This window comes from Mus musculus, chromosome 15 (genome assembly GCF_000001635.26).
Source record: "Mus musculus strain C57BL/6J chromosome 15, GRCm38.p6 C57BL/6J".
Taxonomy (NCBI): domain Eukaryota; kingdom Metazoa; phylum Chordata; class Mammalia; order Rodentia; family Muridae; genus Mus; species Mus musculus.
Window position 1 is genome coordinate 42503958 of NC_000081.6, and position 16970 is coordinate 42520927.

Below are 16970 nucleotides of genomic sequence, written 5' to 3' on the forward strand. Positions count from 1 at the left end.
ATTTGTGTTTTTCTACTAAAAGCATTTTTATACATGTTAGTTTATGTTGTATGTATATGTGTAAAAGAAACTTTGGGGCTAGAACTGCTAGTGTGATACCGGCCATTATTCATCCAACATTTAAAAAATCATTTAAAATTATATGTACAATGTGGGGGAACTTGGGCCTGGTAGTACAAAGATAATGATTAATCAAATTCAGACCCTACTTTATAAGATTACTTCCTAATGTTGTACACATAAGGGAATAATCATGCATTTACACATACATAGATACATATGTCATGGAATCACTGGAATAATGGTGGGGAGACAGGGATGGTGTAGGCTGTAAAGAGAAAGCTTAACTCTCCTAGGCAGAGCATGGCTTGAAGAAAATAGTATGTGCACTGAGTTTTAAAGGATGAATAGGAGTTTGCCAACTAAATAAGGAATGTCAGCCATGATAGGCAATTCAAGCATCAGATTAGTATAGAATAACATAATGTGGTAAAGCAGGATAAATCTAACATAATTAAACGCAGATATGCCTGCCAGGCATTGTCCTTTGTGTTTCACATACATTCACTCATTAATCTGCATATCAACTTCATACAAAATTGTTATCATCATCATCTCCAGGTTAACCAATAGCCAGAGAGAGTCTCATTAACTGGCTCGGTGTCTGTGTCGAGTCACCGGACTAGAAGAAAATGAACCCTAGTTAGTCTGGTCTAAAATGACTGCTGAGAGTAAGGGGCAGGGGAGGGAGGGACGCTGCATGATGATTGTAAGGCTGGCCAGATACTGTGTTCTGTGCTGCTGTCGGATCCCTTCTCCCTACCTCCATTGCCTCGTTGGGCTTCAGTGGGAGAGGATGAGCCAAGTCCTGCTGGGAGTAGATGCCCCAAGATGAGGTGGTACCCATGGGCTTCTCTCCTTCTCTGAGGAGAAGGGGAAGGGGCAATGGTAGAGGGGTTTGTAAATGTGAGACTGGGAAGAGATGACAAGGGTGGACTGTGATCAGGATGTAAAGTGAATAAAAAAATAAAATAAGTACACAAATAGAGAACTCAATCTTCTTCCTACCTGTTACAGTAGAAGAACCTTACAAGGAAAAAGCCTCGCATTTCAGAAAAAAAAAATTTTTTTTTTCTGAGACCTGACTAGGTTATACTGGCACAAAGCTAAAGATACCAAAGTTGATGCAGTGGGAGAGATGAGAGTTGATAACAGTTTGACCTAAACATAGTAATCAATGAAGTTAGAAAGAACCGCATGAGTTAGAAAAAGCAGTTCAGTGGTGGAAATCATCACGATCCTGAGAGGTCTGCGAGATGTAGAGAACGCAGGGGAGGGAAGAATTAAGATTCCCAATCGGCTCAGGACGTTTGTCACTCTCAGCTCCTAAGGCTAAAGAAACCGAGAAGGAACATGCTGTCTGCCATTCAGTTCAATATGCAAAAAAACTTAAAATGGAGAATAAAATTCTCCCTCCAGTTCTAGTTATAAAAAAGAGGCTACCGCAGTAAACATTGAGTTCTTCTTTTACTGCTTTTGGGGCAGAAATGAAGGATTTGAACCTCTTAGTCAAGTGCTCTACTGTTGAACTATTTGCTCAGCCCTGACTACCTTACATTTTAGAACACTTGTCCTTGGTCAATACCATACACAGCTAATATAATTAAATCCAGCCTAAAATCTAAAGCTAGGATTTAACAAGTCTTCTCTTTGGTACTTCTTAAAGGTCTTATCAAATGCAGGCAGGGTGGGTAAGCTTCAATTAGAAAGCTTTCCACTTTCCTAGGAATATTACTAAAATCAATATTTCCTTATACTATTACAATACCTTGTCCGTAAGACAGAGTTTATTATCTTGCAATTGTATAAGATTCAGTCACTTAAGAATAATTAAGTTTACTCCAGCAGGAAGCAAGATGAGCCTTGTCAACTGAAGTCCATGAATTCCCAGTGTAAAATAAATAGTTCCTATCTCCTAGTCCATCATTAGAAGGACTATGTAGCGGACTTTACCTCGGTAGGCTCAAATCAACCAGTCTGTCCCTTTCTTCAATTTTATATTTGTTTGTTTTAAGATAATCACTTGATGACCACTCCTGTTTTACCCCAGGCTATATCATGTGGCTTCTGTCTCCTGAGTGATGGGGTTAAAGCCATACATCACCACCACAGGGCCCTTTTCTTTTCTTTCCTTTGCCATTGTTTCCTTAAGACAGTCCCCCTATGAATCACTGCTGCCTCACTGTCCCAGAACTCACTATGTAGACCAGTCTGACCTCAAAGTCTGAGAGATCGCTTCCCTCTGCCTCTCAAGTGTTGGGACTAGAGGTGGGTACCACCACACCCAGCTTCCTGTTCCCTTGCTTTAATGAGAAGAAATGGGAGACATACTAGAAGAATGTTATAAAGTTTGGTACATAGGCTGCTGCCTTTTGTGCTCACACCAACCTAATCATAGGCAAGGGCTAGAGGTTTTCCATTTGCTTGCGTTCTTAATTGTTTATTTTAAATCTAGAATCGGAGTGCAATGTCTCTTTCTTCTAAGTGATTTTTTAAAACTGTGTTTTGAAATTAGGGCAGAATTCAACCAACAAAAATAAAATTTGCTAAAGAAAGCAGACTAGGATTATCCATAGTCACCTCTTTTTAGACTTCTGGAAAAACAAACAGTAATGCTATCCTCCTCTGCTTTGTGCATCTGTGTATTTAGGGGTTGAAAAAGTGAATCCAATGAAGTAAAAAATCCACACTCAACTCTGCAAATGTTCTACTTAATTTTTCAGGATGTAAGTCAGCAAGACCTCTCAGCGTGTGTGTGTACTATAATCCTAACTATAAAACTTTCTTTTTTCTGCCAAAGAGGTGGGAGATACTCTTAAGGCCAGCTCACTGGCTTGGCTGCACAGGCATGGATCTTTCTCAAAGCTGCTAAGTCACACACCCAGACAGGGCTCCTGACATTCCTGGGGGAGGAAACCGAGCTTAATTTAGATAATCCCCTCTGGAAAGTAGATTGGCTGATTCAAACCAGACCTGGCTGACTTGGGCACGGTGTTCTTACATTTCAGAGATGCCTCCATATAGAAATAACTTTTCCTTGTATCTGTAAGATTAATATTCACATAAAAAAGAGGTAGGTATGATCAATTAACTATTTCTAAAAATGTACACATTTGACTTTGACCTCTTCTCTGCTTACTTGGGAGAACACTGGCTTTGCTTTGTTTTAGACAGGGCTTGGCAGAGTGCTTCTCATTCCACTGATCATATGAAAATAAACAATAACAATAAATAGAATAGGGAGATAGACTATGTGTCACAAATGGGATATTTTTGGTTTGTTTGAAGAAAATCATTTCTTAAAAATGGTGTAGGCAAGGATACATGTGACTTAAAAGCAGCTATTTGGCCTACAGTCCATTGCATGAACTGGACCCTTCAACAGGAAGACAGTAAGATAGCTATAAGAATCCAGCCATACTGGAAACTAAATCTACTTGCACAATGCCCTAAGGGAGCACATATGAAGTAATACCAGAATTCAAATTCATATAAAAGAGCAGCCTGACTCCACTTTACTGATAAAGACAGATAGGTTTTTCGTTGGTTTTCCTGTGAAGTATATTCTTAACCATAAGAGATGTCACCTTGTTCTGACAAAGATGTGCAACACTCCTGAAGGCCAACTCCCAGACTTGTTAGTGAAAGCCCCTAATATACTCATAGCCAGACACAGCCTGAAACAACCCCAGGGAGGAAACAGAGCTTGCTTTCTAATATTCTCCTTCTTACTTAAGTGTATGAAATACAACAATATTACCCAATGTCAATACATAAATATGAAATAATAGTAGGTGCTATGTCCAAATCATGTTGGTGCACTCTTTCTAAGGTAGGCTTTCAACATTCCTGTTACCACAGCTATGCTTCTAGTTTCATACTATGGGATTGAGACCCTAGTCTAAAGGTTTTCTGGGATAAGTTTGCCAGATTTAGTAAAGAACAATGTGAGAAGTCTGGTTAAATAGATTTCTAACAAAAAAGAAAAAAGAAACACTTAAAACATGCTGGAATGATAAAAAAGCCAAGAGGTATATGCATGCATACATGTACATGTATGTGTGTGTGTGTGTGTGTGTGTGTGTGTGTGTATAATGCATATGGATATAAATATAGCATATGTATCTATTACGGAAGAACAGGAATAAATAAAATTAAGTTGAGGAAGGAAAGATGTAGGGAAGTGATGGGACATGTGAATATGCTTGACAGTGAAGAACATAAGTGGTTTGTTTGTTTGTTTGTTTGTTTGTTTGTTTGTTTTAAATATAGCTGACAGTTCAGGGTATCCATTTATTTTTCTGATTCATCATGGTTCCTTTCAGGTTCGCATTTGAAACCCATGGTATCCTAGGAATGAGTGTACAAGCTTCAAAGCAGAAGGCATTATCACAGTCAGTAGGAGAAACAGTGAAGAATGTATGGTAGTAACTTTTTAAGATATTAATCATAGATAGTAATACATCTGCTGAGAGATGGATCAAAGCCATTCTAGTGTGTCTCTATACAACAAAATGCAATGCAATGCAAAAACAAAAAAACAAAAACAAAAACAAAAAAACCTTGTATTGTAGGACATTTTATTCACATTAATGTGTATCTTTGTGATGTTTACAGAATCGCAAGTCAAAAAAAAGCAGAAGAAAGTGAATTCCTCTTGATTGACTCGATAAAATTCTTTATGCATAGATACATCCAGTTATTCAATTCCTAAATCCTTTTTGTTTATGGTGAAATATACAAATATAAACTAATTTGAAAATAATACTGCTTTCTAGTATCCTTATACACTACATACTTCAAAACAACAATTGTCTATTTAATTTTAAGCATTTATTTGTTTGTTTTTCTACATATTTACTGGGGCTACAGATCAAACTCAGGTCCCATGCTTGCTAGGCAGCGTATATGCCACCTGGCTACATACCCAGCTCTTCATTATAAAATAGAACTTGTGAGTGTTCTCACAATGCAGCTTACCAAGCTAAGTCTTTAAATAGAGAAAAGCTGTGTGATGCAATCCACACACTAAAGCATTGGTGCTAACACGAGGATGACTCAAACCTTCTGTCAATCTAATGACTCTAATCTACTCATTAGACAATCAGGTCTATCCTAAAAGTGAAGGGCACATTGCTTAGTTTAATAAAAGAGTCTTCACCTAGCTTATTAAGGTGGAAAAGCATCTGGTTAGAAACATACCTGAATTTAGGTGCAGAGAGTTTGAGTTTATATTCTCAATGTGTTTCTTTAAAACTACTGAAGTTATGACTCCGGAAACAAGATGGTCAGTTCTGAGGGTCTGGAGTCAGCTTCACTATGCTAATATCAACCACAGCTCCCAGAGCACTGCTTTACTGAAGTTGACTTGCTACTGGGATTTTCCTGACTTCTCAAGGGCTTTCTTTCTTTTTTTTTTTTTTTTTTTAACTTAAGTTTATTTTTTAAAGTGGTTTTTAAATTTTTTTCTTCATTTACATTTCAAATGCCATCCCAAAAGTCCCCCATATCCTCCCCCGCCACTCCCCTACCCACCCACTCCCACTCCTTGGCCCTGGTGTTCCCCTATACTGAGGCATATAAAGTTTGCAAGACCCAGGGGCCTCTTTTTCCAATGATGGCAGACTAGGCCATCATCTGCTACATATGCAGATAAAGACACAAGCTCTGGGGCTACCAGTTAGTTCATATTGTTGTTCCACCCATAGGGTTGCAGACCCCTTTAGCTCTCTCAAGGGCATTCTTATTTAAATTAAATTTTAATAAATTTTAAATATCAATAAAAATAGCTGCACAACCAAGTTTAACATATAAAATGCATACTTAGTTGGACAGGGAGCCTGAAAAGTCGTGCTTGGGGGAAAACACTAGTGAGAAAAATACTCACAGTCCTCTGGCTTAAGGAAGAAAGGACAGGAAGTGACCCGCTGTTGCAGATGGCATCTGTTTGTTTCCTTCACTTTTATATTAGTCACTTCTCTTACTGCTGTGATGACATACCTGACTAAAGCCATTTGAGGAAGGGTTCATTTTGGCTCCTGCTTCCAGGGAAACAGGATGTTATGACAGGGTCTAACAGTAGTGGCGTAGAGACAAGGGATCACATGGCATCTTCCCCTGTCTAGAGCCAGTGAGAGGCAAACACTGGGAGTAGCTGAATCCCTCCTTTTTGCTAAGTCTAGGACTGGAGTACCTGTACCTGCCGTGCTGCTGCCCACACTCAGGGTGGCTCTTCCCTCCTGCTTTAAATTTCTCTGGAAAATTCCTCACAGACAGCCCAGAGGTATTTCCCCTACGTGACTGTAAATCTATCAAGCTGAGAATGAAAAGTAGCCATTTCCCCCATCCCCATGCTAAGCCTGCTTCTCCTGACCAGTTTGCCCCTAGAACTACCTCTTTGTTGGTTATAACAAGTCCATTATAAGTACTCTTTGGTTGTTGTGAAATGAACTAGGTTCAAGTCAACAGAACATAAAGTTTTAGCTGGCCCAGTAACTCATGTGACCTTTCTTCGTTACTTTCTTTCATTTGTTTCTATAACAGATATTTCATTTTACACTTTCAGTAAGTTTTCAGATAAGTTCAGTCCTTTGAACTTACTTTATCTTTGACCAGCCCTTTATCATCATTTAGTGATAGGTTTGATATATATATATATATATATATATATATATATATATATATATTTGTATGTGTCTGCCTATCTATCTATCTATCTATCTATGTATCTATCTATCTATCTATCTTTCTATCTATGTATCTATCTATTCCCTTTCTAAAGATCCTAAATATAATGACTCAGAAAAACAAAATTACATGCAATTGATCGACATACTCAAAATTCCTGGACAGAGATCTTGAAATACATTATTGTAAGTGGGGTTCCCTTCAGCAAGAAAGTTAAGGCATTTGGTGGTAACCCTAAATTGAGGGTGACTGAAGTAAAGCATACCTGTTATACACTTGCATATTTCTGGTTATCGTGGGACTGTGTTGGGATAAACAGTAATTTTCAAGAGGCTTTTCAATTTCAGAACATTTCATCAAACAGCCAGTTCAGGGTCAAGTGCTGTCAAGTTTATTTATACTTAAATAGTTTATCCCATATCACCCTACAAGAATAAATAAATGTAACACTTGTGACCCCTTGCAGATGCTAAATCAACAGTCAGGTTTATTTTATTCGTGCAGAAGTTTGATTGTAATCCTTGGCATTGAGGTCTACTCTTTGCTTGATACTGGGAAAGCCTTTAGGCTGTAGATCATGAGACGCCTTCTGTGAGGGTGAAAGAAGAGAGCTACCAGCAAAGCAAATGGATTGCATTCCTGCTTCCATCAATAGCAAGCTGTGTGACCCTGGGCAGGCTACTCATTTGGTCTGATTCCCTGGTCCTTCTGCAGAGGAGGAAGGGCCATAGTCCTGCTACATGCTCCCCTGGCCTTGGAAGAGAATCTAGACAGCAGATTCTAGCTCCAGCAGATAGTGGTATTTAGTGACTACTTATCAGACAGTTGTCTTTACTGAATGCAGCATAAGAGCTAAACCATCCTGTAGACAATCAATATCCAGAAGAAAATGCAATGAAGTGAACGACACTCATTCTATAGAAGATGGTTCTTTGTGACAAGCACCAATCATCAGTACTAATGACATCAAAGTGAGCTAGTTTCACTGTCCCACCTTTCAAAATCTGTTATGCTCCACTGACCTGAGATGCCTGATATGAGGATATCTATTAATCAATCAAGAAAATTTATGTCAAATTTAAATGACTTTAAATGAAAAAAAAAACTCTTATTAGTTATTTTATAGGCAAGTATTTTCTGAGGAAAATTATAAATCTGCTTTCCTGTAATCCAAGCTCTCTGAATTGAATTGAATTGTGTTTTACCATGATCCGAAGAGTGGAGTAAATGACTGGCTGAGTAATAATCCAAGAGCAGCTGTCCATTCTTCTCTCTAAGGTTACAAAGTTGGTGCTGCTGAAGAAATGTCAGTCTATTTAGCCAAAATGGCAAACAATTTTTGTATATATGGTACTATTAGAAAAATGGCCCGTGGCAGAAGTTAAGACTGAGGGCTAAGCAACTCCAGATGGAATCAGAACACAGGCCCAATGGTTGACACATTGGCTGTACCTGCATCTTTCTCTTCTCTTGTGGATATAGTTTTTCAGTTACCTCAAAAGAAACTTTCAGTTGCCGGTGAGATAAAGGATTTCGAGAGGTATACATAAAAGCATTTTCATAATAAAATAGTCCTTACCTGTTTTTTTCGTGAATCTTCAGAATTTCATTTGTCTGTTGGAGAAGTTGCTTCTCTAGCTTGTATGTTGATAATGAATTCTCTAGCAGTTGTATTTCAAGTCGGGATGTTTGATTTAGTACCTTGAAACATTTTTGAAAAATAAAATTTCAATCACAAAACAAGTAGCAAAAAATCCTTGAGATTTTAAAATGGGTTTTGTTCTTAATATTTTTCCGAATGACTTAGGCATATGATGGTCAATCTATCAAATATAGCTTTGTAAGTGGAAACACAGGCAGATGGGAACTAAGTTTGTTTGAATATTCCAAATTTTATACCCTTACATCCTAGGATAATATATTTTGAAAGTTTCCTTTTTGTTCTGTCCAACATTTATAAGTGCAAGATATATTATTAGTACAAGATCTTGATATTACAGGTCATTTTGAATTAAGAGATATATGATATATACCTACTGAAGCCTATCACCTTACTAAATTAAACTAGAAATCCAAACAACTCTTGTGTTAGTCTGGGGAGATTTTTTACCATATTTATTGGATGGCTGTCATGGCAGGTAGTTCATTCAAAAGAACTTTCACATACTATTTCATTTATTTGACAATCTCATCTGTTGGCCCTGTTACATTATAGACGAGGACACTGGAGTCCAGTGTAATCCAGATTCCAGATCTGAGTTTCTAAGCAAAGACTTTCTTTGAGTCCACAAATTTGCACAGTAATCTGAGAAGCTGCACTCTAGTAATTATTGGAAAGCTCAACATTCAGACATGAAATTTTTTAAAAAGATATTGCTATTATTTCTCTACCTGCACTGACTGGAATCCTCAAAAGAGTCACAAAAGATCTACACTTCTACTCAGAGACTAATAGGATAAAAGTCTATACTTTTACACCCAACTCTACCATGCTCCAGGCAAAGAGAGCAGCCTTAGAAGTGGTTTTCAAATGGTGTCAACATCTGCCCTTCTCTTTCTCTATCCTCCCTCCCTATCTTTGCACTAAGGAAGATTTTAAAAAGGGGAGGGAAAGGTTATATTGGTTTTAAATTCTCCTTAAATCATTTTTTTCCATCATAGTTTACTTAGATCTACTTGTTAAAAGGGACATGAGAAGTTTTTGTTTGTTTGTTTTTTGTTTTTTTTTTGGGGGGGGGGTTGTTTTTTGTTTTGTTTTTGTTTGCTTGCTTTGTTTTTGCAGTGTCACTATCAAGTACAGGGTTCTGCTGTAAAACTGGAAGTGTTGCTGTGTTCCTCCACCTTTGCACAGGACTAAAGCTGGGATTGGATCTGGATCTTTGGAACACGTACTCAACTACTTGGTTGAGCTATGACTGCAAGGCAACTGGGCTCTGTATTTGTAGTAGGACAGAGAAGGAACTAGGTTGGAGGTGAGAGACAACGGCTTCAGATGCTAAATTTAAAGAAGGGCTTCTTCTCACCTAGGCAACCAAGCTAAAGTACATGGTATACATTTGTGGAGTACTTCAGAGCAGAGTTTTTAAAATTCTAACATATCCCATAAATATTAGATGAAATCATTACTATTAGTCTATGGAGTGGTTTCAAATTCATATCCATGGAAACATAATATATAAACAAATCATAACCAGTTAACTATTTCAAAGTATAAATGTCTCATCTTGCCATTTTCTACTCCTTCTCTAGCATCTCACTCCTTTCTAGGCTATGAACAGTGTAAGGCCAACAAAACCACATAGGACTGGAGTATTAACTTTCAAGGACTATATTTGTTTTATAATTACTTCTCTGTCTATTGACTTTAAAACTTTGTCAATAATGCATTTTTCCTAAACATACATGAACTCAAAGATTTTGACATTATGCACAATATTTGCATAAGCTCAAAAGAGACAAATTCCCAGCATACTGACATTTGGTTACTGTTAGATGAGTAAGTTTTCTTTAATAATGTGACCTTACTAGGTTGAACACACTCAAGGGTGGACCCCACTCACAAGAGTAGCTGTGCAACATTACAAGTACACTCAGTGGGGGAAAGTAGAAAGCCCTGAAAGCTTGAGACGGGTCAAGGGAGAGGGGAAAGAAAGGGATGGTGAGGGAAGGGTGAATATGATCAGAATATATTGTATGAAATTCTCAGAGAATTAACATAAGTATTATTTTTAAATTATTGTCCTTATCAGTTTACTCAAGGAAAAATAGAATTTGAAAAACATGGTAGTGAATATTAAGACTGAGGCTGCATTCAGCAAATAGTTTACCCAGGTCAGTTTCTGGTTTCTTTGCTTACTGAATGAGCACTTATAAATATTTGAAATGAGACGTGAATCACTTTGTATTTCTGTGTGACAACCAGTACCGTGAATGAGAAGACACACAATGCTTATGTATGAATCAAAGGTGGGCATGGCATCTCATGGAATGAAATACATTGGTCACAGGTACATCAAACCTGTGTTTGCTTTGGTTTGCCATACTCTCTGAGGGCACATCGTGTTGGTTGGTTTCTGTCAACTTGACAACTTGAGAAACCATTGCAGAAGAATGATTTCTTTCTTTTTACTATTTGTTATTCATGCATTGTGAATTTCACATCATTTACCCTGATCCCACTCACCTGCCTGTCCCTTCATATCTACCCTCTGCCCCTGAAATATCCTCCACAAAAGAAAAATTTAAAAACAAGTAAAGTGTAAAAAAAATGTTTTAAAAGATATAACACACACACACACACACACACACACACAAACACATACACACACAAACACACATCTCATAATGGAAGCTGTGGTGTGTCGCTGTGTGCCCCACAGTATACCCTGTTGTCCACACATCTTTACTTGCTAATGTTCATTGTATTGAGTCATTGGTCTGCTTAGAGGCCTCTGGCTTCTGCTATACTATATGCTACACTGGATCCTCACAGGGACTCCTCTTGAACATTCTGTTGTTGCCCTGTGTCATTGAGATTTTGCAGCTTTGGATCTGTAGGACCAGCCTCGTCACATGCTCCAGCATTTCACAGATGGGATCAACTTGAAGCATTGGATCTGGGCTGGCTCTGTAGCTGAGTTTGTCAGCTGGCAAGTTCTCCTGCACCCATACCACCAGGCCAAGTTCCCCAGCACTGCCCCAGCTATCTCACCCAGTGCCCACAGCTGATAAGGGACATGGCCAGCTCTCCTGCTCTCACACTCGAGAACAGCTCATCTACTCTTACCACACCTGGAAGAATGACTCTTATTCAACAAAATCCTTTTCTGAAATTGGCCTATAGAGAAGTCAGTGAGGTACTACTTTGACTAATGTTTGAAGTGGGGGCCCCAGATCATGGTGGGCTGTGTCACTCCTTGGCAGGCAATCTCAAATGTTATACGAAAGCATGATGAGCAGCCCATGGAAGGTGAGCCAGTAAGCAGCACTCCTCCATGACCTTGGCTTCAGTTCCTGCCTCCTTATTCCCGCATGAGTTTCTACTCTGACCTTGCTCTATGATGAAGTATAACCTGGGAGTTTGTCAACTGAAAGAATTTCTCTCCCAAGTTACTTTTGTCATGGTGTTTCAGCATATAGAAACCCTGAGGCACACCTTGCGACACATTCAAAGACCAACATTTTGGCTTTTGAAGAATAATCTACATTTTTACCCATGTTCTCTGGAAACAGACTAGAATCATTATCTGGGATTAACATTGAGGCTGCCTGTATCTAACTCTTGCAACAACAGCCAGTATTAACTTCTTCTTGTTCTCCTTTGCCTCTAGTCTACATTATCACAGAGCAAAAATCCTTCATGAAAACAAGTCAGATCACGGCATTTGCCATGTTGAATATGCTAATGGACCCTCTCTTCAGTTGGTTTACATTTGTAAGGACTTAGTTTTGTAGTAACATATTTTTTACTCTGTGATCTCTTAGTTCTTGGATATCACTTCTGTCCCCCATCTGCCACACTATGCTCCATCTACTGTCTTTTTGTCAATTCAATTTGCCAAATCCTTTTCACCTCAAGGTCTTTGTACCTGCACTTCTGTCTGGTTGAAATTTCCATCCCATCCCATCTGACGAGTTAGCTTGTTTTCATACTCAAGGCATGCTTAGAAGTATGTTCTGGCCATGCCTAGAAAAACATCTACCTCCGTGCTCTCCTGTAGTTCACCCATCTTGCTTTCCTTCTGGAATCTCCATTGCTGAAGATGATTCTTCTTTTTTATCCATGCTATGTTTTTCTGCTACACTATGATTACACAGGGCCTGCACTGCTGTGTCCATAGTCCTGCAGAACAAAGTCATGCCCACTGGAATATTCAACTATGTGCTGGCAGTGCACAATGGGTTGTTTGCAAGTCAGATACTGATTATGGAAGGTAACAGCCCCACAGGCATAGTTACACTCTTACAGGCCAAATTTGAATTATTGGGCATGGAAGAAGAAAGCAGACCTATCTTAGAGATCCAGGCTAAGGGCTGGTCAACTTAGTTTAAGCACAAATGCCAAACTCTTCTCTTTTCCCATCAGCTTGACTCTATTGCTGCTTTATTTCAAGTCACTCCACTGATGTTTTCAAACAGGCTTGAAGTTCAAATCTGGGCATGCAGGGGAACTGTAGAAAACTATGATAAATTGACCACTGCCTTGCATGAGTCTATGAAACTTACTGTTGGCAATAACTGAAGTATTCCATTAAAATGACAAAAGACATTTCCTTCTTAGCTTAAACACATCCCAAAAGCACATCCCTGGGAAAAAATGTTTAAGAGGAAAGGGGAGAAAAGGAAGAAAGGAAAGAGTGAAGAATAAACGCAATAAGTCCCTAAGGACCAGTGTCAAAGCTTAAATTTCCCAGAGTTTTCCATAGGCTGAGGAAAGTAAGATCTGAAATGGAGGATTTATGTAGTTTAAAGAGCTTAGCTATTTAAAAAAATAAAATAAAAAAATAAAAAGTATTCACTTTCTAGAGAAAGTGAGGTAAGAATTTTCAGACAGCTTCTTGTAATGCTTTTAAGAGTATTTCATTTCAAATCCACACTAACTGAAAGGTAGTTATTGAAAGGAAATACAGAAACCACAAAATAAAATACCTTTTTTTGTAGCACATTGATCTCAGGGCCATTGATTTACTGTGGGTTTTTTTGTTTGTTTGTTTGCTCTCTCTCTCTCTCTCTCTCTCTCTCCCTCTCTCTCTCTCTCTCTCTCTCTCTCTCTCTCTCTCTCTCTCTCTCTCTTCATAGAGGAAAGTGAACATCTGGGATGGAGTGATATGGCCCCTAGTATCCTGCCCACATCACACACCTTACATTACTAAGAGCAAGATGATGATTTTTCTCTGCCTCTTGATGAGATGCCATATGAAGTGAGCAACAGTTTCCTTAAGTGGCTCTGCTTCTTACCTCAGCTCAGGAAATCCTTAACACGGAGTGACTTCTGGTTTAAACAAGTAGAAGTGTTGGAAAAACAAATCAAAAGGTATGCCAAATAAACACTCTGGCAATCCCAGAATATGAGAGATGATCGAATGGTTGTCTAAGTAGCTTAAATATGTTATTCTTAAGTGGGGAGGGAGCCAGAAAGAAAAGAGACACCCAAGTTTACTGAGCCCATCAAACTTGGAAAACAAATTATCTGCAAAATCACTTGAAAAATTAAGGAACCTTGGAAAAATATTGTTAATATAGGTTATAGTAATAGATATTTAATACTGTATAAAATTATAATGTATTATATTTATGTCATATATGTTTATATTAACCATCCATATCAGTATTTGTAATGTTCATAGTAACCTCATTATATTTGAATATAATATATATCGAATAATATATATTGAATATTAATATATACCATTTATAACCTAACAATGTAACTTTGTGCCATATTTAAAATATAATAACTGCATGTGGCTATGGAATTTGGTAAGTACAGTACTTTTTAAAACATGCAGATATTGTAGGTTGAATTATCTTGTTTATTAGAGTGAACTATGTGGCTTCTCTAAATTTAGAGTCTCAGTTCTTCCTTAAAAGTAACTAAGAACCCACAGCTTCTCTGCCTAAGAAAATGCCATTTTGACCATTAACTACTGCTACAAACTGTTGCCTTTCCAGGCATCCTGACGTCTTCAGTTTGTGGCAGCTGATGGCATCATCTGATTTCTCCTTATTATACAGATCAAATTATCACAATAAGGCAGGAAGGGGCTAAATTTATCATGTTCTTCAGAGTACAAAAACCTACATTGGGATGATTACTCCTGCAGCCCAATCTTTTTCAGTAGCTTACTTTTCTTTGAAGTCATACTCAGCCCATCAGCTAAGTTTTTAGTTATATTACTACCAACACAGCCTTGGGTTAAAATCCAAATATATTACAATCAGGGTTGTTAATTACTTAATTAGAACTTACTAAGGTTTTGATATACATCATGTTCTACTCCAAATCCCAGTGATAGAGCTTCAAAGGAGGAAAGAAAATCCTTACTTTCCAATTAACATGTGTTTGAAGAACTAGTTAGATTTTTTTTTTTTTTCAGTCAGTAGCCAAGTAGTAACTATCTTAGCTTGGTGAGCTGTCATTATTTGGATGTAAAATGTTCCCAAAAGGTTCATGTGTTTGAACATTTGGTCTCCAGCTGGCAATGCTGTTTTGGGGAATTATAGAATCTTTATGGCTTGGGGCCTCAGTGGAAGAAATGGATCCCTACGGGTAAGTCTTCAGGTTTGTAGCTTGTCTTATTTGTAGTGTAGCCTCAGACCTTTCTGCTTTCTGATATAGTTAAACGTGAGCATTCACAGCTACACACTCACAATGTGGCCTTCCCCACATCATGAATTTTGTACTCTCAAACTGTAAGCCAAAATAAATTCTTACTCCCTTAAGTTGTATCTGTTACATATTTTGTCACATTAACAGGGGAGGGGGAGGGAGGCAGAAACCCTGATCTCTAGGGCATGTTGTCTTTACTATAACTCTGGCATTACCACCCCGATGTGAGAACAGTAACACAGCCACACACAGCATATGCATAGATAAATGTGGTTGTGTTAATGCAGCTTCAAAAAAGAACACTTGTCAAATTGAGCCAACATTTTCTGAATCGTCATCCAGCACTTTATGCAAATTAATTACCAATGTATTTTCCTTATAAGACCCTCTCGCTAATTTATTTCACCATCATTTCAGCTAGTTCAAGGTTTAAAGTTTATTCGAATGTCCTATCAAGGAAGACAGTTCAATTTTTAGAGTCAGCCTTTGACGGTAGACATAAGAAGAAACTTATGTCTACCGTCTTATCTAAGAAAGATGTGCTCTTTCAACAGACTACTTCTGAACTGCTTCAAGTTTCTAACTGTGCTGTTGTGATCCATGAAGTTATAGTCCTTAGTGACCTCTGAGAAGCAGAAGGGAAGTGGGATTAAAGTGCAGGGGATTTATTAGAGCAAATGTCTATGGAGGGAAACTTAGTGGGAGGAGCCAGAGATGGTCTTCAGATTGAGGTCCAGGCTTTACCCCAGTGAGGAAGAGAGCAGGCAAAAGGAGTACTCAGTGGAAGTCTTAGTCCTCAAGACAGCTGTAATTATATGCAACAGGCGATGGGAAAACACTAGCCAAAGTCATGTGTCAGCAAAGTTCTAAAGCTCCTGGGAAGGATGCTAAGTATCCTGCCACAGTGAGTCATTGCTTAGAAATGGCTGTTGAGAATTGTGGTCTCTGCACCAATACCTGATGGGCTTGAGACTACAGCAGCTGGGGTCCCTGTTCAATCAGACTTCCCACAACAGCATACTCAAAAGGTGTGTTTTAAATGTGACAGAAATTGGAGAAAGAGACTTGATCTAGAGACTTTATACCACCTTAACTCAAAGACAGTGAACATAAGGACTGCTTATTGTGACATCTTGCCCCATGGAAATATGCAAAATACATCTGTTCAAATGACATTAAATTCTGTTTCTAATACCATAGTGCTGGAACTATTGGAGACTGGAGGAAACTTGAGATAGCTGTCTGAAGACATTCCCTACAGTTGACACAGCTGGCAGCTGGCAAGGACAGCTTGAAGGCTGCATGTGATGAGGTCACTGGCACCTGAGAGAATGAATGGTGTATGTGTGGGAAGGGGGAGACTGCCATTCCCATAAGCAGCAAAGCCATGGTATTACATATAAGAGGCGCTCAGTAGTTTTAAGAGTATTGCTCTGAGCTAAATCTTGTTCTCTGTTTGCACCCGTTGATGATAATTCCATAATCTTAAAGAAAAAAGCAGAACCACAGGAGAGAGATCAGCACTGGTAGAAAGATACTCGTCATGCAGATTTTGACACCAGACTGCTTCACTTTAAATTCTCACTTTAATGGTCACTAATTCTTTCATCTGAACCGACTTTTTGCATCATTCTTTATTTTAGTTTCCTCATCTTCCAACAAGGAATGAAAATATGACATACTTTATAGGACGTATTTGCTGATACTAGTTAATATGTGTGTAAGATTAGACTGAGGCAAGGGGACAATTAAAAGTAGAACTTAATTTGGTTTGTTGATCTGATAAATTCTCTCCCTTGACACCAAATTTGCCTGAGGACAAAGTGAGAGTGAGATTGCACAACAGGAGGGGCACATGAATAATTCATGATCCTCACTCCTTTATGAAAAAGAG

General features: G+C 38.3%; 1 protein-coding gene across 3 annotated transcripts in view; it reads right to left on the reverse strand.

Moving 5' to 3' along the window:
* Window positions 1-16970, reverse strand: part of Angpt1 (angiopoietin 1) — a 252311-nt gene that overhangs the window by 79291 nt on the left and 156050 nt on the right. For all 3 annotated transcript variants that reach the window (NM_001286062.1, NM_009640.4, XM_006520323.2), the window contains exon 3: window positions 8327-8448. In NM_001286062.1, the coding sequence (NP_001272991.1) occupies window positions 8327-8448 (122 nt within the window). The remainder of the gene's footprint in view (window positions 1-8326; window positions 8449-16970) is intronic.